Source organism: Drosophila serrata, unplaced genomic scaffold (assembly GCF_035046125.1).
Source record: "Drosophila serrata isolate PLE 108 unplaced genomic scaffold, ASM3504612v1 contig_382, whole genome shotgun sequence".
Taxonomy (NCBI): Eukaryota; Metazoa; Arthropoda; class Insecta; order Diptera; family Drosophilidae; genus Drosophila; species Drosophila serrata.
The window spans coordinates 7243702-7265662 of NW_028257280.1; the positions used below are offsets into that span (position 1 = coordinate 7243702).

General features: G+C 40.4%; 3 protein-coding genes across 4 annotated transcripts in view; 2 read left to right on the forward strand and 1 right to left on the reverse strand.

The window, feature by feature from the left end:
• Nucleotides 1-28: 28 nt before the first annotated feature.
• On the forward strand, nt 29-2584 carry P58IPK (dnaJ homolog subfamily C member P58IPK). The gene is made up of 3 exons (XM_020954227.2): nt 29-676; nt 751-864; nt 989-2584. The coding sequence occupies exons 1-3, from the start codon at nt 580-582 to the stop codon at nt 2269-2271; spliced, it is 1494 nt and encodes a 497-aa protein (XP_020809886.1). The 5' UTR covers nt 29-579; the 3' UTR covers nt 2272-2584.
• On the reverse strand, nt 2466-4007 carry bocks (bocksbeutel). Its single transcript, XM_020954238.2, has one exon. The coding sequence runs from the start codon at nt 3883-3885 to the stop codon at nt 2659-2661; it is 1227 nt and encodes a 408-aa protein (XP_020809897.2). The 5' UTR covers nt 3886-4007; the 3' UTR covers nt 2466-2658.
• Nucleotides 4008-4449: 442 nt separating this feature from the next.
• Nucleotides 4450-21961, forward strand: part of LOC110184911 (uncharacterized) — a 36116-nt gene continuing 18604 nt past the window's right edge. For both annotated transcript variants that reach the window (XM_020953560.2, XM_020953567.2), the window contains exons 1-2: nt 4450-5102; nt 21907-21960. The gene's annotated coding sequence lies outside the window, so the exon portion shown is untranslated. The remainder of the gene's footprint in view (nt 5103-21906; nt 21961) is intronic.

Consider the following 21961-nt stretch of genomic DNA (forward strand, 5'->3'; position numbering starts at 1 on the left):
ACTGTACACCTTTATGTAAATTATAAACTATATAATTTTACAATTGCATTGATTTTTTCCAGATTATTAATATATTTAAGATTTCAAAATTAGCTTGAAAGCAGTTAGCGCATAAGGAGCAGTCACCGCCTACACACGATAGCTGCGACTCGTGACTGCCCACCTGCGGCCAACTATCGCCCATCTCTAGGGACGTGAACACGTCAGTTTTTAGTTTATAATTTTTAGGCGAAAAGATTCAGTACACAGTGCAATTCAAAGTTTGTGGACTGGGCAGCGATGACCACGACCAGCGGCACACTCCATATCATTTCGGAAACCATTGCTTAAACAGCCTGACCTACGCCGAAGCAGCGCGTGCAACAACACATAGTGCCGAAATTTGACCAAAAACGGACGCAAAATCTATAAAAGCCGCAACAACAACGCCGTGTTGACGAGGGGGCGGGGTGCTGTACGGAAAAGAAGATTAGCAGCTGCCACGCCAAGCAGATCCGACGTGCGTGTCGATTCGGAATCAAGTTTAAATCACGCCCCCACAGGCCTTTGTCGGCCACCGAAGTACACGTAGCCATAGCCATGGCCTTGCCATTGAGCGACCTCCTCATGTTTGGCAGCGGCGAGAAGAAGTTGGCCGCTTGCGTGGTGCTCCTGCTGCTGGAGCTCTTCCTCGAAGGTATAATCACAGATAACAAGCTTGCATTATCTTTTGGCCGTTGCCTAAACACACGTCATTGTTATTTTGCACAGGCGCCGAGACGGCAGCGAGTCCAGCTGACATTGAGAACCATCTGGAGCTGGGCAAGGAATTTCTGGCCCGCGGGCAGCTGTCGGATGCACTGACGCACTACCATGCAGCTGTTGGTAATTAGAAACAAATGAATTCGAGTGGAATTACCCTTGCATATAACTTGATATTGCCGAACAATTGCAAGGGCATCCTCCACTTTCCTTTTTTATTTATTTAACATTTTTCCCTCTTCTGCAGAGGGCGATGCCAACAACTACCTGACGCTATTCAAGCGCGGCACCGTGTACTTGGCGCTGGGCAAGACCCGCTTTGCCATCCAGGATTTCAGCAGGGTTCTGGAGCTTAAGCCCGACTTCACAGCAGCACGCATCCAGAGGGGTGTGGTGCACATGAAAAGCGGCGAGTACGAGCAAGCGATCACGGACTTTGAGCAGGTGCTGCAAGAGGAACCGCACAACGGCTTGGTACTGGAGCACTACTCCCGCTTACAACCGGCTCAAGAACAGTGGACTCTTGTAAAGCAACTGATCGCACATGAAGACCACCAGAACGCTATTTCCATGATCACACAGCTACTGGAGATCTCCCCGTGGGCCGTGCCCTTCCGGCAAGCCCGCTCAGATGCCTACATTGCTGTCAACGATCCACTTTCCGCCATTTCGGATTTGCGACAGGTGAATCGACTGACGCAGGACAGCACAGAGGGTCACTACAACATCGCCCAGCTGCTATACACCATTGGCCATGCCTCGAATGCCTTGAAGGAGATCCGCGAGTGCCTGAAGTTCGATCCCGAACACAAGCTCTGCTTCCCCTTCTACAAGAAGCTCCGCAAGGTGGAGAAGCAGCTGGTGAACGCTGAGCAAGCGCGCGAGGAGAAGCAGTTTGCCGATTGCATAGCCGCCGGAGAGGCAGTTCTGCGGCACGAACCGGAGGAGCAGATGATCCGGTATGAGGGCCATAAGGCTCTCTGCAATTGCTACACCGGTGATGAACAGTTCGGCAAGGCCTTGCAACAGTGTAAAGAGGCTTTAGATATCATGAAGGATGCCCAGGTCTACTGCGATCGGGCAGAGGCTCTGCTGGGCACAGAGATGTATGACGATGCCATACACTCCTATCAGGCGGCTCTGGATCTGGATGAGAGCAACAACCGCGCAAAGGAAGGCATTCAGCGGGCCAAGAAGTTGCAGAAGCAGTCGGAGCGCAGGGATTACTATAAGATACTGGGAGTGAAGCGCACTGCCAGCAAGCAGGAGATCGTGAAGGCGTACAGAAAGGCGGCGCAGAAGTGGCATCCGGACAACTTCCGGGACGAGGAGAAGAAGGTGGCAGAGAAGAAGTTCATTGATATCGCCGCTGCAAAGGAAGTGCTCACAGATCCAGAGAAGCGACGTCAGTTCGACAACGGCGAGGATCCGCTGGATCCCGAGGGTAACCGGGGAGGCTTCCACGGCGAACATCCCTTCGCTCACTTCCAGCACGGGTCGCCCTTCCAGTTCAAGTTCCACTTCAATTAGTCAGCCAGCGTCCCCAGCAGCCATATGCTTTGTGTACCGTCACGATATCCTCAGCGATTTTACACAGTTTTTGTTTCGTTCATTTGAATGGCGTGTAAATAGTAGCATAGAGCGTACAAGCCCACGAGCCTCTGGTCCGCTGTCAGAGAGCAGCACACACACACAAATCGCAACAATAACAACACACTGAGCCCTTACATTTAATTAGTTTATTTAATACAATAATTATAATGTAGTACATTTTTCTAATTATGTATAAAACGAAATATGAGAAACAAGAAATTAAAGACTTGGAAAGTGAACTGAATCGAAAGTAATTCGAAAAAACTTAAATCTGAAGGTTCCAAAGTTCCACAGAATATGTTTATGGGAAACCATTTAGCTCCTTTAAGCGTTAGGGGTAACGATAACATAGATAAAAGACGCTAGCATTGACAGCAATACTGCGTAAAAGTAGAGCTTGATGTGATATTTCTGATCCAGGGATACCAAGAGCTGACGAAACTGCGCCATCGGAGACACCTGATCCTGGGCCCGCCCTAGAGGCTTCCTAGCCTGCGGTCTGGCCGTCGGCGAGTAGCGAGAGCGTGACAACTGCCTGCTTCTGATAGGATCCACTTCCGCTTCTTCCTCACTTTCGCTGTCAATTTCCATGGGCTCTGGAGCGTTGTCCGGCTGATCGTAGAACTGATTGAGTTGTGGATACAGGGTGTTCAAAGTGGTTGTGGGCTGGAGCAAGGAACCCCTGACAAAGCCCAAACCACTACCTGCCGCAGTTTGACGCTGACGAGGAAGCGCCGGAGCGGGAGCCGTGCGTCCAAAGGGCTGGGCTGAACCACTGAAGGTATTTCGAGGTAGAACTGGTGAGCGCGATTGGTTGTACTCCGATTCCTGGTAGCTTGTCGAGTTTAACTGGGTTTGCGTAAGCAGCGGACGCGAGAAACCGAAATCGGAGCGTTTGTAGCTAGAAGGTTCGATGCGAGGTTCATAAACTGGCAGCGTATGGCGAGGAGCAGCTGGCACATGTGGCCTCTCGTATGTGTAGCTGTTTGGAATGTCATCATTCTTCTCCTGTTCGTAATGCGGTTGGTCCACCTCACGCGTGTATGATGTGGTCAGCACTCCCGATTTGGTCAGTGAAGCGGAGCGTTTTAGCGACCTGTCATCCTTGGGAAGAGTTCGATTCGCCTGAGAGTATCCCACTTTTGGGGAATCAACCATGAAATAGTCGTCGTCCTCCGACTGGGATCCCACATCAGACACCGTTGTTGTGGTCTGCACAGATCTTCCAGAAAGCGATACGTTGTCCGGTGTGTGGGCAATGGTGCGGCGAAGGTTGGTGCTGGCATCACGACCTGGACTTTTGCCCGCCGTTCGACGCACCGGCTCCGCAGTTGGTGCGCTAACGTGTACGGTTTCACGCCTGGGGGCTGACTTCTTGACAGCAGACTTGCTTTTGTTCAAAGGAATTCCCGAGATCGCACTTCGCAGCCGGCGGATTATAACACTACGGGTGCTGTCCGTCACAGGCACTTCGGGCAGTCCATGCTCCTTGCACTTCTTTAGAAGATCCTTGTTGGACAATTGGTCCAGAAAAGCGAGGTCGTCCGACATTGTTTTCAAATCTGGTGAAATTTTAAAACAAAAAACAAAAATAGCAATGTCGTCACGATTTGTTGTGTTCGGGCATAGAGATAACACTAAAGTGATGTTGGCCTATCGATAGGTTTAATTAAAAAGTGGTTCGATAGTTGAATTTTGTGAAATTTTTATCTATTTGAATATATGGTCCCACTCTTTTATGTTGGTACTTTAAACCGCTTTTTAAAAACATCAAACTGGTTTATGTTTTACTAGGCCACTTTTAAATACTCTTAATATTTTACCAATTTGAATGACAACGATCCGAAACCCAAAAGCACCTGAGAGAGAGTTCTGTTAACTAACATTCACCCTACTGCCAAAGGAGGGGAAGAGAGCGAAATTACAAATTTTACATTATACATGCGAATTCGACCTCAAAAACGAGAATTCGACCCCAAAAATGAGAATTCGACTCAATTTATCTGTAAACAGGTAAAATGGTCACCTAGACATGTAAGATGTAAAATGTTAAACAACCGCTTCGGAATTAGAGTGACCAAAAACAAGGTATACAAAATTATCAACAAAAATATTGTGACTCTTTGGCCACACAGAATATCACAACAGGTGTTTTCAAAACAAAAAAAAAGTTCGAGTTGAGCGGGTCGCCGTGCGGAAAACTGAAACTAAACAAGTCGCAGCGCGGAAACTAGAATCGTTAGCACCTGTCGTCCCAGTGTCCGGGCTTGCGTGTGTTTTGTTTTATTCGGTGTGCTGTTTATCCTGCGCCGCAGTTTCAATTGAAAGCAACATTAACCGTTTTGCTGGCTGCAATTGCAGCATATTTTTCACTCAGCTCAGCGAAAGAGCAAAAGAAACAACAAGAGCAGCATAAACATAAACCGAGACACCGAGAAACCGGTTAAAGCGGACAGAGTGTGGAAGGGGCGCAAAAGAGCAAGCGAGAAAAGTACAACAACGAAAAATACGAAAAAACGAAACGAAATAAAATAGTTAAAGATCCACGGATTTTGGTTTTGTTTGCCCAAGAAGTGTGTTTGTTCTTTGTTTACCCTTGCTAACGCCGCGTTTTCCCCGTTAATGTTGCTGTCTTTATCGGCGGATCAAATCGAAAGTGAACCAATAATAGGTATTGCCCTGCAATTGCCGGAGCACTTCGCGTGGCCTCTTTCTTATCGTCACCGTCCACTTCAACTACCTGTTGTTGCCTTCACAATCCTCGAAAGGTGAGTAATACTAGCCTGCGGGACTCTTTTACAACTCAGACTCTCAAAAGAAATCGAATCTGTAACTTTACTAACTTTAATAAAAGGTAAACAATACAAAACGAAAGCAAGTTTAGGAAATTTGGTGTTTTAACCACTTGCAGAAGGTGCAATATTTATTAAGGCGCAATTATTCAATGTCCGGTTTAAAGCTCTTATCGTTTAATTAAATTATTGCTTTCTTATTCATTTCTTTCAAGAGTTTTAATAAAAAATCGATCCAGTAACCCTTCATTCAATTTGGTCAAAATTAAAATTAAAAATATTTTTTATTTTGAATAACAATAATTAAAGTACTATACATCACCACTCGTTGGATTCTGTTAGTCATTAATCAACAGAAAATTAAGTTTTAGCGTTTCCAATTTCTTTGTTTGAATTATAATTGACTCAAAGCTCAGCCAAGCGTAGTAAACATACTAAATATTTATAAAATTCCTCGAAAAAAAACTTAAAAAATGAATGTAAATAGAGCTGAGACATATATTTATTGGGGCTATCAAAAATCCAAATGTTTCTTACCAATTATAAGCCCTATTTCGTAGACCTACTTGCTGGTCATGGCCTATATTTGGAACATCTTGATACAGGGGCACGTGAGGGCCGTATCGATAAGTCCGTCTATTGATTGTTGCAAAGAGATTAGGCAAATAACTTAGCCATATTTGGGAATTCGTAAACACCGCCGATCGAGACCAGTTCATTGACACAACCTTTGGCTGTTATTTTTTGAACTTGCTCAACTTTCACTGTTTCCCTGAAACACGGCTCGCCAAAATCGGCATAAATCAACACGAAAACAGCAAACACACACGACATAAAAAAAAAATGTTGTAAATGCCAAAATTGAAATGCAAGCGCAACTTAATAAAATCAAATTTGTTGGCTGCTTTGGCTTTTGTTTTATCTCCCCTTGTTTTTGTTTTATGTAATCCCCATGGTTAATTTCCAGGCATCATTAAGCCCGCCGAGGAAAAGTCTCTCGAAGACAAATTGAAGCACACGAGAAGATGATTATGAGATAATCAGTAAATTGCACAAGACCAAATGAAGTCATGAGAGTTTGAGTGGAGATCGCAGTTGTTGAGTGGGATTGGGTATTGGGTTTGGTGTGAGTCGCGCTTCAGTCCAGCTTCAGTTCGACTCCAAATTGAATGAGATAACAGATTCGAAAATGATTTATATCTATTAAATGTAATGGCATGGCAAAAATGTATGTATGTGCATATTTTCCGGAGAAATTCAAAGTTCCCCCTTACTATTGGCCAATACCAATCCCAAATAAATGGCTATGACTCAGAGCCAATTGCATTTATTCACTCCTATCTTGCATCTAGTTATCGCTATAGACAAAATTCCGAAACATGAAAGAAAACAAAATGCCAAATATTCCCACCGACAAAATATGCAGAAATCGACAAACAACAACAAGTTTTATGAACGGCCAAAAAATAGCAGCAACAAAACAAAACTATGCGCATAAAAAAGTTATATAAAAAACACGTTCAGACAACGGGTACAGGTGCGAGCGGGATGGCAGTATCAAGTGGGTTAGCTTTGGGAGTGTGTGTGTGTGTGTGTGTTTGTGTGCATCTGTGTGAGCCACGCTTCAATTGCAAATGCGCCCAGTAAAACAACAAAGTATAAAAAAACAAGAAAGAAATAGTTGCCAAAGAGAACCGAAGCAAGGAATACCCTTTAAACTATAGGATTTGTAGGATATATTTATTTTGTATCCTGTATACTCTATAAATGAGTTTTTAATAACCGAGTTTATAGCGGTTTTAGTTAAATTTTCTTACTTAATGTCAAAATATTGTGCAATATATTCGAAGAATGTAGTTTGAATTTCTATAGAAATTTCTAGTTGTAAATTACTTATTAAACAAAGTAAAGCTTAGAAGATAACTATTCTTAAAGACATCACAAGATATTAATAAAATCAAAGCATAAATGTATGAGTACTCTGTAGAACACAATTGTTTTAATTTAATTTAATATTAGTTTTATATTAGATCCCAAAAACGATACAGTTTATTAAAATTATTAGAAATCTCTTTACCCATTATGTAAAAGTTTTTAAAATTTTCTGCATTATTTAGTTAGACTTAATATAAATATTACATTTTAAATGTAGTAATTTAATAGAGTTCTTAGATCTGTTTTTGACACTTAATTATAGTTGACCCCCTGAAAGAGTGTCCAACAAAAGTTAAAAAAAATCATTGACGCAGATTGTTGACGCTCTGTTGTTGTTGTTGTTGTTGGTGTGGTTGTTGTTGTTGTTATTGCTATTTTGTTGTAATTGTAAATTCTACAGGTTTCTCAGTGGACGCTTTTCTGTCTGTATGTGTGTGTGCTATAGCTGTTGTTGCCTTAATGGCACAAACAAAAACAAAAACAACAACGCCATCGATCGCTCTGCAATTTTACGCCAAAGCTAAAAAGGCGAGCGATCGGGGCAGCAATCGAAGCGATCAACAGAAGTGAAGGAAAAGGATGAAAATGGGAGGTGATCGGAATTGTGATGGTGGGGATGACGGGGATGATGGGGGGTGACAAGGAGAGGCTACTCCATTCGTAGGCAAACCGGGCCAGTTGTCGAGCACTGTGGGCCGGAAAAAAAAATCACAACAATAACCATTATTCTACCTACCAAGAAATAAAGTCATGCAAATGTAGCTAAGGAAAAGACACACAAGTTTACCTTGAAAGATAAATTAGATTTGTTGTAAGGGAAAACTTGTTATTGAAATAAATCAACTTAATTTTCGCTTATAGTTCTATGAATTTTATTAAATTTTAAACCATAAACTGAAGTATTCTTTACACTTTCCACTGTGCAGCGGCTATGCCGTGTTTATGCCCCAATAAAAGCAACAACAGTGCCGCAAACGTTGCAATAAGTTGAGCGGACGCTTGGACCCCTCGAGTCGCCTTAACTTGGCCAACAACTTTAACCAACTTGGCGCTCAACTCTGGCTCTGTCTCAGTCCCAGCCAGCTTTTCGTTTGCTTTTTAGTTGTTGTTGTTGTTGTTTTGCACTCGCATTCGTAATTGTTTCATGAAACTGGCCACCACCAACTCCAGGTGAGGGTGGCGGTGACTCCAAGGGGTAATGCGGCGGTCCGAAGAGAAAAAAAAAACAGGTGCGCGCAGTGCGCAAACGCGCGCGCATTTTTGGTTTTGTTTACTGGTTTTTTGTTTTTATTTATTTTGTATTTTTTTTTTTGGTTTTCGGCCGCTTCGATTTGGGGGCAACAGTTTTTCGCTTTTAATTATGGTTTATGTGTCGCTTACAAAAAGCTAAACCGTCGAATGCCGATCGTTGATCGGCATACACTTATCCAGCAGTAAGCCAGCAAAGCGGTATATATATATATATGTATCTATATGCACATGCCGCATACCCATTTGGACTTGAAGCGGCCCAAGGTTGCCCCATGAGTCCGCTGGCGGCGGAGTAGTGACACGAGTGGAGGAGACATGTCGAGGCATTGGGGTTACTGCTAATTGTGAATTGCCTTCTGGGCGGATCGCAATCGAATTGGAGAATTGGCTCTGGGGCGTAAGCCATTGGCCAAAGTTATTGGAGTGGAAAGCCCCGATGCGAAGGTAAAGTCTTAAGCTTTCCCCCATAAGTAAAATCGGGCTAGAAATTCCAGGACAGGTAGCTAGCTGACTTTTGTATTTAAATGGCAAGTTTCATTCGGTTAGGAATGCATTTTTTCTTATCTAAAGAAAAGTATTTTAATAGTTTCAAGGTTCCCTTTGCTTAAGGGCTTTTCATTTAAGAACATAATTTGCTGACCTGATTTGAGTATCAACTTTAAAAGTCTTTTAAAAGATTCCTTCTATATGGTATTTATTGTTACTTTGATAGGTTTCTGTTTCCATGACGAATTCTATTTCTTGGATACATATCTTTATATTAGCTTACTGATTACTCAAGAAATTAGACAGTATTTTATGGCTACTTTATATGCTGATAACTTTAGGGTTTCTCCAAAGTGGATCTAGAATTTTTCCGCAAGTAAACCTCTTTTATCAGCGAGGGCCTTTTGGGTTACTCATCATACTACCAAGTGGCACTTTGGTGTAAAATTGATTCAAGTAGCCGGAATGAATCATAAGCAAAACAATGTAATAATGTCATGTTAATATACCTTTCCTGCTTATCTACTTATTTACAAGGTGCCTTTTTTCAGTAAGGAAATACAGAAATGTTTCAGTACTATCTGGTGACCCAATTTGAGTCATCAGATAGGGAAGAGACGACTGCAGCCGGTGGGTAATGTCAAGGCATCGTGCATAAGTCACACGCCGTCTTAATAAATATTAGATTGCCGCAATCTCGCAGATACACATGTATCTGGATCTGACTCTGCAAAAAAACCAGTGACGGCGATTGTATCTCGAGTTACGAGCGCACGCGTGTTTCTTGCGCCTTTGTTTTGTTTACACTCGATTGCAATTTGCATCTGGCAGATACATTCCTCGGCGCTGCGAGCTCTGCGCTGTGCCGCGCATTCAAAAGATCGCTCAATTGGCCAAGTAGCCGAGCGGGCCAGCTAGCTAGCTGCCCGGCTAACTGTAACTGGCAGCGATGACATTTTGTATCTGCTAGATACGCAGATAGCCAGCGAAGCGTAAATGCATTGCACGCACGCAGATACACAATACACACACACACTCACCGCCTGAGACCCTGTGGCCTTATTAATATTTATCAATTTGTTATTTAACTGGCTTCGATCTCTTTGTCCGGCTGAGGCAACTTTTTAGCTTTCGATTTGCATAAAGCCCGATAAAAGATTAACAACAAAATACGCTTTTTTATAACTCAACTCGTTTGGAATTGCTGGTTTTTGTTTTTTCCACGTATTTATTTTGTCTGATTGTTTTTTGTTGTTATTTTTTTGGTTGCTTCTCGCTGTTTTTGTTGCTGTTAAATTGCCAATTTGACCTTATTAAGTATGATTTGTAAAATACCTTGCGTGCGACTTAATTAATTTGTTATAGCTGAAATTCCGCCGCTTAACTTTAAGCCATAAATATTTAATTGCATTTCCAAAGGCCCCCCGATTGATTTTCCTCCCCGACGAGGAGGGCTTTCAGAACGGTGCCAAATCGTTTAAGCCAATTAAGTTGTGACAAATCCAACTGATATTTCAAGAAAACACTAAAAACACATGAAACAACTGCGTTTCTATCTGAATTAGCAGCTGCCAGCTGTGCTTAAAGCCAAGCTCTGCCCTAGAGAAAGATAGCTGTGTTTAGAAATATTTACACTATGAAGCGTACAGCTGGCTAAGATAGGTTTTCGATTTGGGGTTTCTATCTTAAAGCCCAAAAGGCACGCTCTAGGGGCTCACTGATAGAATTGCCATGTGCAAATATTTGCCAAAGGTCGGGCCTTAAGCACTACAGAATTGCTCCAAGCCCTCCTCTACAGATCTCTAGAGGCAAATACTTAATATCCAAATGAGAATCAAAACTATTTTCGTTGCTGATTTGTCATTTGACGGGACGGGTATTATCAGAACGGATGTGCGCGTCGGATTTAAGTGATAAGCCGAGATAAGATTTGTGGGGAAAGCAGCAGTTAAGAAGTCAAATATTGAATATTGCAGTCTGCAGTGTTTGGGTTTTATCGCAAACATATCTAGACATTAGCGAAATAGATTAGAAGCCATTAAACCCCAACATGAATGTAGTAGTAAAATGTGTATAAAGTAAAGTATTTATTAAGATAATTAAATGATAAAGCTATGGGATCACCATATTAAAAAGTACTTGCTTACGGCTCAACTGGAAACTATATATAGCTGAATAAATATAGAGAGTATACCCTTCCAGTGGAAATTGTTTAATTAATAAATAACTTTGTTTTATAATACTCACATTCAAATGCACGTGCTGATAAGAGGCCTTGGATAAGATGTAATTCAAACTCCTTTCAGATAAAGTTGAATAAAGATAGTTTCTCATTTTGCTAATCAATTTTTTGTGGGCTTTTCTTTGGTTTTTAGTTTTCACTGCAAAAGAGGAAGCGGTTGCCAGCTTTATTACGCACAATTATTCTCTTCGCATACCCACCATTATAGGGAAAATTATGGAAAAAGAAAAACCATTCCCAGCAATTTGTCATTGTTTGATTTTCTCTTTGCTCTGGGTGTAATTTTATTTTCTTCCCCCTATATATTTTGTTTTTTTTTTGGTGATTTCTTTAAGCTCGGAACTGGAGCTGCTGGCTCCCAAACAATTTGAGCATTTGATTGCTTTATTTCACTTTACAACGCAAATTGGTGGCTTTGTGCACTATGACTACGGCTTGTGATACTTCCTGCCTGCCATGGCTAATTATGAACAATCAGAGTTAGGATCGGATCGGATAGGAGAAGACAAGACAAGACAAGGCATGGAATGGCAGGAGGGATGTGGATGTGGATGCTGCACTTTTACAGCACCGGCGTGTTGTTGCACTTAGCTGCATGATTACATTTAATGGGCAACGCCAAAACATAATCATTTCGATTAAATAATCAGCTACCGGAGCAAGCCAGAGTCAGCCAGCCACTCTTCGCACATTTGCGCCACACAACAGCCAGTACACAGCAAGAAATTTAGGGTTTCTTTATTTTAACATGAAAATATTTTACAGGAAAATGAGTTAAAGTTAGTTTAGTATACCTTCAAGGTTCAAAAATTATCTCTTAGTTGAGCGCACGATGTAAACTAGATATATCATCTTCAATTTTATAGTATATGTTTCTTATTTTAGATTTAATTTAATATATTATAGTATAATATTGATTTGTTAATCTATATTTCCTCAGTGCATGGCCAGGAGATCGCCTTGTTTGTAATTATGAAAGTTTTTCTCCGCTCTTGCGTTGTTTCTTTCAAACGGTTGAGCGTTATGAACTCATTTGTGGAAAAGTCAAGTCAAGTTTTCAGCTGTGACTCAGACTCTCGGACTCATTTCATTCATAGCCACAAGCTATATATACTTGTATATACACATATATATATAGTTATCGGAAGTGCTGCTTTTGCCGCAGAAGTTGTTGCACTGAAATGTTGTTGACCACAAAAGTGGCTTGAACCTGAAAACGCCTTGCCATGTGATACAAAAATGTTATTGCTGCAAGATCTGCAGCACAGCAGCAGACGAGTTTTACACCAATTTCCCGTCGATGGAAAGGTTAAAGACACTGACTGGCTTTATCTAGGGAATTTCTTCTATAACTTTAATCGAGCTTTAATGTGGCAATTGCCGTTTGATGTTGCTCTAATTGAAAAAGGAAAAACGCGGAGTGAAAAACGGGTAAAATCAAGTGGAAAATTATGGAAGGCGATTGCGTTAAGTGAGGTGTTTGAGATATCCGTGAAATACCTGAGATATTTCTAGTCCCAATATAAATCTCAGCCCCTTTGAGCCACGCGTTTTTTACTTAAACTCGCAGTTAGTAAACATACGGAAAGACAACAACTATTTAGCTGTTTTGTTTGGCTAAGATTTTATTATGATTTTTTATTATTTGTTTAGAGGAATGTTTAGGTTTTTTTTTTTTTTTTGGTTTTTTGTGATTGGTCTTTGCGGGTGTTCTGTTTATTTTTTACTGCTTGCTTTTTGTGGGTTAGCAAGGCAAGGCCTTGACTATGTCTGTCAATCTTTACTTTTTGCACACATTTTTAAACGTAATTTATGCGCCGCAATTTGTTTGGTTTTCTGTGATGGCCGGAAAAATTTCCAGTGCCAGTGCCAGTTCAATCTACAATACAATAAATCAAGTTGGCTAATAAATTCCATACAATTTAAACCTAAATATGAAACCAAAAAAGGGAAAAACGTTTCCGATATCGTTTTTTTCCACTTTGAATCAATTAGCGTTGTTTAGTTTCGGCATCACTGGAAATGATGAGAAAGTTTAAATTGATACAAGCTTTAAAATATTAAAATATAATCTATTTAATGGGCTCAAGGTCCCACTCGACTCAGCTTAAGCCTTTTGTTCAGCAAACATTTTTGCATTTCGCCAAACATAATTTGATTTGGCAGACACTAACCTGTTTTTTTCGGCCAAATTTATTTGGAACTCACCTTCCAGGGTGCGACATTTTGATTGATTTAAAACGGGCCTCAAAACGAAGAAGCCGCAAAGTGACTTTTAGCCATGATTGCGCTGATTACGTGACTCTGTCAATTGATTTTTGCCTGCTGCCAAAGGAAAACAAAACTTAGCTTTGCTTATATGAATGAAACAACAACAGAGTTTTATTTTTATTTGTATTTTATTTATTTTTTGGTTAGTTCGTGCTGCGGACCGGCTTCGTGGCTAATTTTTCATGAAGGTTTTTCAATTGTTGGCTGTCTGCTGCCGTTTGAGCCGGCCAAAGGCCTCAATTTGTTTTGATGTGCATTGAATTTTTAATTTACCATTTTTCTAGTGGCCATTTTGAATTTGATTTTCAAGCCACTTATTTTATTAGCCTGAAAATACAATATAATAATGGCAAAAACTCAATTATCTGATGATTTAAAATATATAATTAAACTGTCTATTTCGGCTTAAAACAAAACCCATTTTTTCTGCTCAAAACCTTTCTATTATCAAGTGACGCATTTCGTTTTCTCACCAACTCACAAACAAAAATAAAAGGGTATATAGAAAAACCTGAACTTTAAAGCAAAATGGCAAACGAGTAACAAAAAAAAAAATATACAATATACAAATATATACAATGATCACACAATAAAAATAAAACAAAATAAATAATGTCCGAATATATTAGAATGTATTACAGCACGTCAAAGACGTAAAGGAGATAGCGAACGGACGAGCTCTTTGGGAATTGCGCAATAACTAAAACAATTCAAGTGGCAAAACTTAACTGAAATTGCTTAAACAATTACTTGAAATGTATTTAAAGACTTGAAAGTGTAATTACCGAACAAACTATGAAATTGTAGCTATCTTAAGCTACCCGATAAGGGTACTGCAACATGTGCTAAATTATTTGCAGGCGACAATTACAAGGGGAATTAATCCCAGGAAGGCTTTAATTTAATATTATAATTGTCAACTATTTAATTAAAGTTGCCTAATAATATTTACTTTATTTAAGTAACTTGTTTTTTCATTTTGATCATATCTTAGATCACAACTAAAAGATTACTTCTGACACAACTTACTTTATTTTCTCCCTGACCCGTTGTCTAGATTAGGGAGTACCCTTACCCCTCTTGGTGACGCCCCTGAAGCTCGTGTGCTTATATCAGATCACGCACTTAACATATGATAGCTGATAAAAATATATATATGTATGTATGTATATTCATTGTCGTGGATGAGAGGGAAAAGCTATATCTCGGAACGTGGTGTCGTGTCCTAGCATTTAATTGGATTTCTGTTAGATCCCTTGTCAGTTGTCCAAGGCAATTAGAGCTCCGGCGATAGTTATTACCTATTTTTAGCGACATTTTCGCATAAACCCCCCGACAATTTGAGTCTTCGTGCGAAACTCAATCACGCTTTAAATGATGTGTTGTCTTTGCTGCTATTTTTGGCATCTCAAGTGGACCATAAAATCCCAAATCTTGAGAGTTATAAAAGAATCAAATGCGTCGTCCGGTCCAAAGCAGCTCGTTGAAGCTTGAAGCGGCGGGCAAGCAGGTTGGGGGGTTGTTTGAAACAATTGATTTCAATTTTAATTAACACCCCCACGACGGCCACGCCCTCGGCCCACAGTTTTAATTGGCACTTGCTCTTTGGTGGTCGAGGTTCGCTGAATCTTAACCCCTTCGAAGACGACGGAGACGGAGTCAGTCAACGGCACAAATTAATGAATGAAATTACAATGGATTGCGGGGAAGGCTGAGGGATGGGCCCGAGGGGGCAATGTTTGGGCCAGGGGGTTGGCATGGTAATTATTATAATAAATATTGATGTGGGTGGAGGTTAAGCATGGCTTACCCCTCTTGTTTTCCAAACAAAATGTGTGTGTAGTTGGAGTTTATTCGGAGTTATTTACTTGTTGTCTGATTAGATCATTGTTTTTATCTTTGGTAATCTATATATTCATTTTGATTTCTTATCCCACAAGAAATCTAAACCCATTCCTTCCATTTCAGTTGTTATTTTCTTGAGTAATTTCCCCCCTCAATTGTAATTTCCTTCCATTTACATAGTTCCAACATTTCATAAGATATTCATTCATTCATAGGAACGCCTACACAGTGAGTCTCCCCTTCGTGTTATTCAACGACTTCCAGACAGCCCACACTATATATATTTTTTATTCGTATATTTTTTTCTTTACATCTGTAGATTCTGTCGTTTCTTGTTTTGTATTTATTATTATTTTTTGCGTTGCTACATGTTTCTGTTTCTGTTTTTTTATTTATGTGATGTGCTTCTCTCGTCATCGCGCCGTCACTTAAACTTGACCTTTATTTTCATTTATTGCTTATTACTGCATATTGCCTTAGTATTTTCCATTGTGTTGTTAGTTGTCATCTGGTTGATCCAGTTGTTTCTGGTTCTTGTCACCGAAGTTCTCTCAATGGGCGCCACCCACTTGCACTTGGATCTGGGATCTGGATTCAGGAATCTGGAATCTGAAATTGTAAGCATGAAGAGGAATAGAACTGGTTCTATAACTGATAAAAATGGGATAAACTTTTTCTAAAACTAAAAACAATATACAGATACATTTGTAACTCTTTTAGATCATCTTAACTCTTGTATTTTATGCCAGATATTACATGAATTACTTCTCTATTTATAAACCTTTTCTAATCCCCAATAAACCTTAAATTATATGTACTTGTTTTAAATACAACAATATTTATATTTCCTATTTAAAAACATCAACTAGACATAAAGAACATCAAATGTTTGACTAGGGCTTTGCACATTTGTTGGATGAAACCCACGTATGATCTGTATATGGAACACAGTTGTTGACTACCATCCATCTATCTATGTATCTATATTTGTATCTACATATCTGCCTCTGCACATTTCGCAATATGTGTTGTGTTCTGTTCTGGTAATTTTCTAGTAATTGTTGCGCAAACACAGGCCCACTTGAATGCAGGAAAAACAACAAAGCTGTAATAAGTACGATACTATTAAATATTAATCCCTCTTCGGTGCGGCATATCTGTTTTTCTTTTAGTGTTATTTTGTTCATTTATTACTCATTTAATATGCAGCGGCATATGAAATTGCGCATAAATCAGAGAATTCTTTGGGGCTTGGTCGCTGGAGTTTCTTTCTTTATGATATATGATCATGGTGTGATATATGAGGGGGCTATTAGTTTAGTTCTTTAATGACTACGAGTGCTGGAAAATTGATTGTCCCGACGCGATGCGCGATGTTCGATGCTAATAAAAAATGGAATCGATGAAGTCCGACTCTTTGTTGCTTCCCCAAAACACAAAAAGAGTAACAATACAGAAGAGGTGTCTTAGAACATAGACAATGGAAACATACCATAAAAATTCCAAAATCCAGCTTAAACTTAACGTTTCCACCCCGTCTTCTGTTTGTTTCCTAACTAAGCGTTAAAACATTATAAATACCAGTGGTTTCCAATGTCTAGACTCTAGATGATGGCGGAGGAGTTCTGAAATCTCTAAAAAAAACCTGTTTCGACCAACAAAAATTAACACGATGGCCGGAGGGATTTGGGATTTGGGAAACAAAAACTTGCATTCTTTGATCGGATGGAAAATGAAAACGCTGAAACACTGAAACACCGATTTCGGGGGAGAGATGTTGCATGTGTTTAGGACTGGTTTTCCCTCGCGGTCTTTCGCACCTTTGATGTTGGTTTTTAATGCTCTGAAAATAGGGAGTTGGGGGGATAGGATTGGTTGTCCATCCCATCCAGTAATGTCTACGAGAATTTGACTTTGTATAATCGAATTCATGGAATTTTTCTCAACTTTAGGCGCGGCCCAGCTTGGCTTGACTCGACTCGGTTCGGCTCGGCGAATGATCAATCAAGTGCAGCATCAGCAGAGGCAGATGAATACCTAATGAGTACGGGTTGACTCACAAACACACCCAATACACGTAGATACACTCACAGTCGCAGTCGTAGGCCTCAAACTGGTTTAATTGATTCAAATGAAGACGACGACGGAGAAGCTGAATGACGTTGTCCGTCCGTCCGTCCGATGGATCGGCTTTTAGCTTTTGTTGCCTTTTATACGGATTTCAGTAATATGTAAATCGATGCATGACAATCCCAACTCAACTCAACTCAACTGGGCTCAGATCTCCCCCGGTAGCAAGTCGAGAGTCCCTCGAACGTCAAAATAGAAATCTTGCAAATCACATGCAACAATTGCTGTCAATTGTTTGTTGCTGCTGCTGTTGCTCTTGGCGTGTCATGCAACGTTTTGTGTCTCACCCCCTTGTGGCCACACTCGTGTTGTGTTTGTGTTTATAATTGTCTCAGTTGCAGCCGCCCCCCCTTGCTGCACTCCGCCTCTGTGTGTTGTGTGTGTTTGCCATTGGACTTGTCAGTCAGGGGCGTTCGCTGCCCCCTCACTTTGAACTCGGTAATCGGACTGTGGTTGCACTAGGCACGAAGGGTATTGCATGCTGCAGGTGTTTCTTATTGGAGGTAGAAATCTTTAAGAAAATATTGTTGTTAAAATATTAAATAATATATTTACATATCTGGCTAGTTTGGTCTTCCTACTCCCTTTGTGAGCAATGCTATCATACAAATCATAAATAGTTATCATAATATTATATTGCAAATCACTGCAAATGAATTCTCAAAGGTCTCCGAACATAGAAATCTCAAAATGTACCGGAAATATTATATATATGTGATAAATATTTATTTATATATATTATTATCAGCATTAAAGAACCATGATCTACTTAGCAGCCTCTTGATGTGATAAATATCATTCTCTACATCAGTTACTTTATCTCTAGATAAATCAATTTACTCAAAATACTTGACTTGTACAGAATGACATATGAAAATGCACTGTAAATTTTGTAATTGTATTTATATAACATTTATATAGTTAGTACATAGGTAAATATACTCTTACAAACCAACTTTTAAGTTTCTAAATATTCCATTAACTAAGAAAATTATCAAAGGGCACGCTTGAATTCTCTTCTTTCTAAAATTAGAATTTAGTTTTACTTGGTCATTAAATAAAACTGGTTTAATTTTTCTCTAATTGTTTACTACGCCATAACAGATAAATCTACTAGTTAGTTAATAAAGTCGTTAGTTTCGTACTTGAAATTATAAGCTACTATCAAAGCTACAAATTAGTTTTTTTTTATTCCTTAAAGCAAAGATAGTTAATTGATCCATGATCCCCATTCGAGTAGACTCTTTTAATCCCAAAAAGATTGTTAATTCTGAAAAAAGAGCATTCAAAAATGTGCTAGGCCTCGTCTAGACCTACTTATTTGCTCTCATTTAAGTAATTTTTCAGTTTATTTTGCGGTCAAAGTTGACTGACAGTTCCCATGTGAATGTCAATTGTGGCTGTGCCCCCGTCAGACCGTCTGCCCTTCTGACTTTGTGTTGTTTTCCATTCAATTATTGAAATTAGCCCGGCTTGCTAATTGCTGAAAGATGCAATTAGAGCTGCTCAGACCTCGCTTGGCGACAGATGCACAGAAAGATAAAGATACACACATAGTTGGGAATCGATGGGGGGTTCACGGGTCACACAACACCAATCTTTTGTCCGAAATGAAATGAGCAACAGAGAGAGAGACAAAACAGGTAGTAGGATTTTCCTTCTGTTTTGGGAAGGCATAAAGATATTACCAATCCACCCTCATAATTCGTTGGACGGAAGTCGGGAGCGGGGAGCGGTCATAAATACCTAATCTTTATGGACAGTGGGAATCAGGGACTTGACTTGTTTATGCCTCATCCATAGAGTGTGTGTGCGAGTGTGTGTCTTCATTCCACCACTAATTACTTGTCTCGGTCTGCTGGGGCACAACAAGCCCACAAAGACATAGACAGACATTCCCTAACTCAAGATCAGGATAAGATGTTTTGAGACTTTGGCGTGTAAATGCCCCTCGAAGATCCTGTCCCAACCAAAAGGCATTCAAATCCGAAAGGCAGAACTCAATCTGAAGGCTTTCAGGTAGAGCTCTGACCAGCGGAGCCACTAAATAAAATCATTAAAAATAATGAACGCACTTCCGTTGCAATTGTCGGGGGTCTTAGAACTTTACACAACATTAAAATGAGGCAGCCACGGCTAGAGTCTTACAACTTTGTGGTCTACACTGGGAGGAATCTATGAATAATACTTGATAGCTATGCAATATTACATGGTGCCTTCAAAGGGTAATTTCTTGCCGTGTATAGGGAGTAGTACCCGTAGTATGCCGCACAAATTAAAAGGTAGAAATGTTCCCTCCTCAAAGAAAACCCAGAACCCAACTCGTTGTGCTCGTTCGACTGTCGTGAGTGGCTCGACAATTGCAATTACATGTGTAAGATTGTTCTCAGATGCCGCTGGAGAACGATGTGGGGGCATCGGCTGGGCATGGTCATGGTGGAACGGAAATAAAACTCACTCCTCCCCCTGGCCGTAAAACACAAGGCAAGAGGCAATGCTGGTTACTTGATTGTGGGGGCTGGACGACACATATAAATTATCAACGAACGACACAGCCCAGTCCCAGATCCCGAACTCTAGCTGAAAATCCCAGCCCATTGGCCGGCGGAACCGGACCTGCCTAGTTATGCATAGATACAGATTCGGAATGATGAAGGCCTGGATCCACATCCACAGGTACAGCCTACGCCAGGTGGAGCCTCATTGAGCCTCATCGTTTATGCAATTGGTTTATGGGCCAGATATTGTAAACTTTATGGCTTTCGATATATGTATATATTTTTGGATGGAGTTGTGCCGTCGTGAGGAAAGTGTAAAACTGGAACACCCAAAGTATGTTAAAGATAATAAACTAAAAGTGGGTTTATGTACTTGTAAAAATGGTAGCTCATTCAGTTGACATAAATTGTTATTAACTTTTAAAATAAGATTAATATATTTCTAGGCAAACTGGAGGTCACTTCTCAACCATTATTCAAGTTCAATCCCCAGGAAAAAATCATTTGGAAGGGGAAGTTATTTGTTTACTAAAGTGTTTCTAAATTTAAGGTCAGACTTTAATCAAGCTTTACAAAGTCTCTTTCCCCTGTCTCAAATTGCTGGGTGAAACTCCATCAGTCACAGTTTGTATTCTTGGCCGCATAAAATGATTGATGAAGGTATCGACAATATTCTAGGTGAACTATTATGTTAATTGATTGTAAATTCATATTTAATGCTTGGAATTAACCTTTAGAGCTGCTGAGGCAGCACTCCACATTTCTTTAGGGATCACCGCGGGGAGCAACATGTCTGCGATGGCTCTCTCGAATGTTTAAATTGATTTAGCATTCCGGGTGCCATCATTATATTTGACCCAATTGCCGCCTCCGGAACTGTTACAGTGTGACACATTTCTGGTGGCAAAGATCAATTGGGTTTGGACGCATTGGATTCGCTAGCCAAGAGTTAGCTGGGAATCGAACTGGACGGGATCGGGAGTGTGGTGGTTTTTAGTTGTTCCTCAGTTTGTTTACACAACTGTTGAAACAGTGGCAAAGTGCGGAATCATGTTCCGGCATTGTCTGGCCGGCCGGACTTTCCTAGTTTGTTTTTCCCCCTCTTCTATTACTAGTCTTTATTTTTTTTCTTGTGTGTTTATTTTCTTAAGTTTTAACCTTTATTTTATGTGCTTTATTAGCCGCACTCTCCTCGCTGGTATTTGCCCAATGACAACAGTTGTCATCGTCTTTGGGAAACAAGGTCAGGCCCAGAACTTTCCAAAAAACAAAAGTAACAAAAGTGACAAGAGGGGATACGCAGAATCTCTGGCGGAGAACAAACAATTAGTCAGGGAGGGGCCTTTTGCCAATTTGTATCTGTATCCGAAACCGGGCGACCACTTTTTTTCACACCACTCTTTTGGGTTAACGTCGGCGTTAAGGCTTAACGTGCACGTTAATGCTAACCCGTTTTCCGGGCCAATTACCCCTCTCGTCCCATAAGCCAGCATGAATATCGCTTAAAACTGAATAAAAGTGCCTCGACAATTGCTTGATTCATGGCTTAAACATTGCTGGAGAAAAGGGGAGCCTGAGTCCGAGTCCGAGTCCGAAGCAACCTACATAAAGTATCTCTCGCTCTGTATCCGCACTTGTATCTTGTATCTTGTATCTGTACTTGTATCTATCTGTATCTCTCGGTTTGCCGGCTCTGTGACGCATCTGTGCGATACCAAAAGAAAACTGCAGGCAGAGAGTCTTTCGGTCTTGGCTCTTGGCTGTTGATTGCTCTTGATTGGCTTTTGTTTTGCTTTTTTCCTCATCCATTGTGCAAGTTTTGATTTCGCCTCGCGTTTTGATTCGATTTTGATTTTGATTTCGCTGGATGTTGGTGTGTGTTTATTTTCATTTTCAATAAATCCCCCCATAATTGCACTCCGGGGGGGATTACCAATGCCCCAATGCTGCCCCCTTATAGATCGGAAAGTGTTCGTGTGAAAGCCGCCGTCAAATTATCTCATTTCACGAGGCGTGTGAAAACATTTTTGATCTTCGCATTTCCAAATTGATAAATCTTTTGTGTTACTTTTTATACGTTTCTTCAAATATTTTAATCGTTTCTTTTGTTTATCTCTTGCAGGCCCATCTGACACACCTCGAAGGCGCTTCAATAAATATTTGTGGAAGTTTTCAGG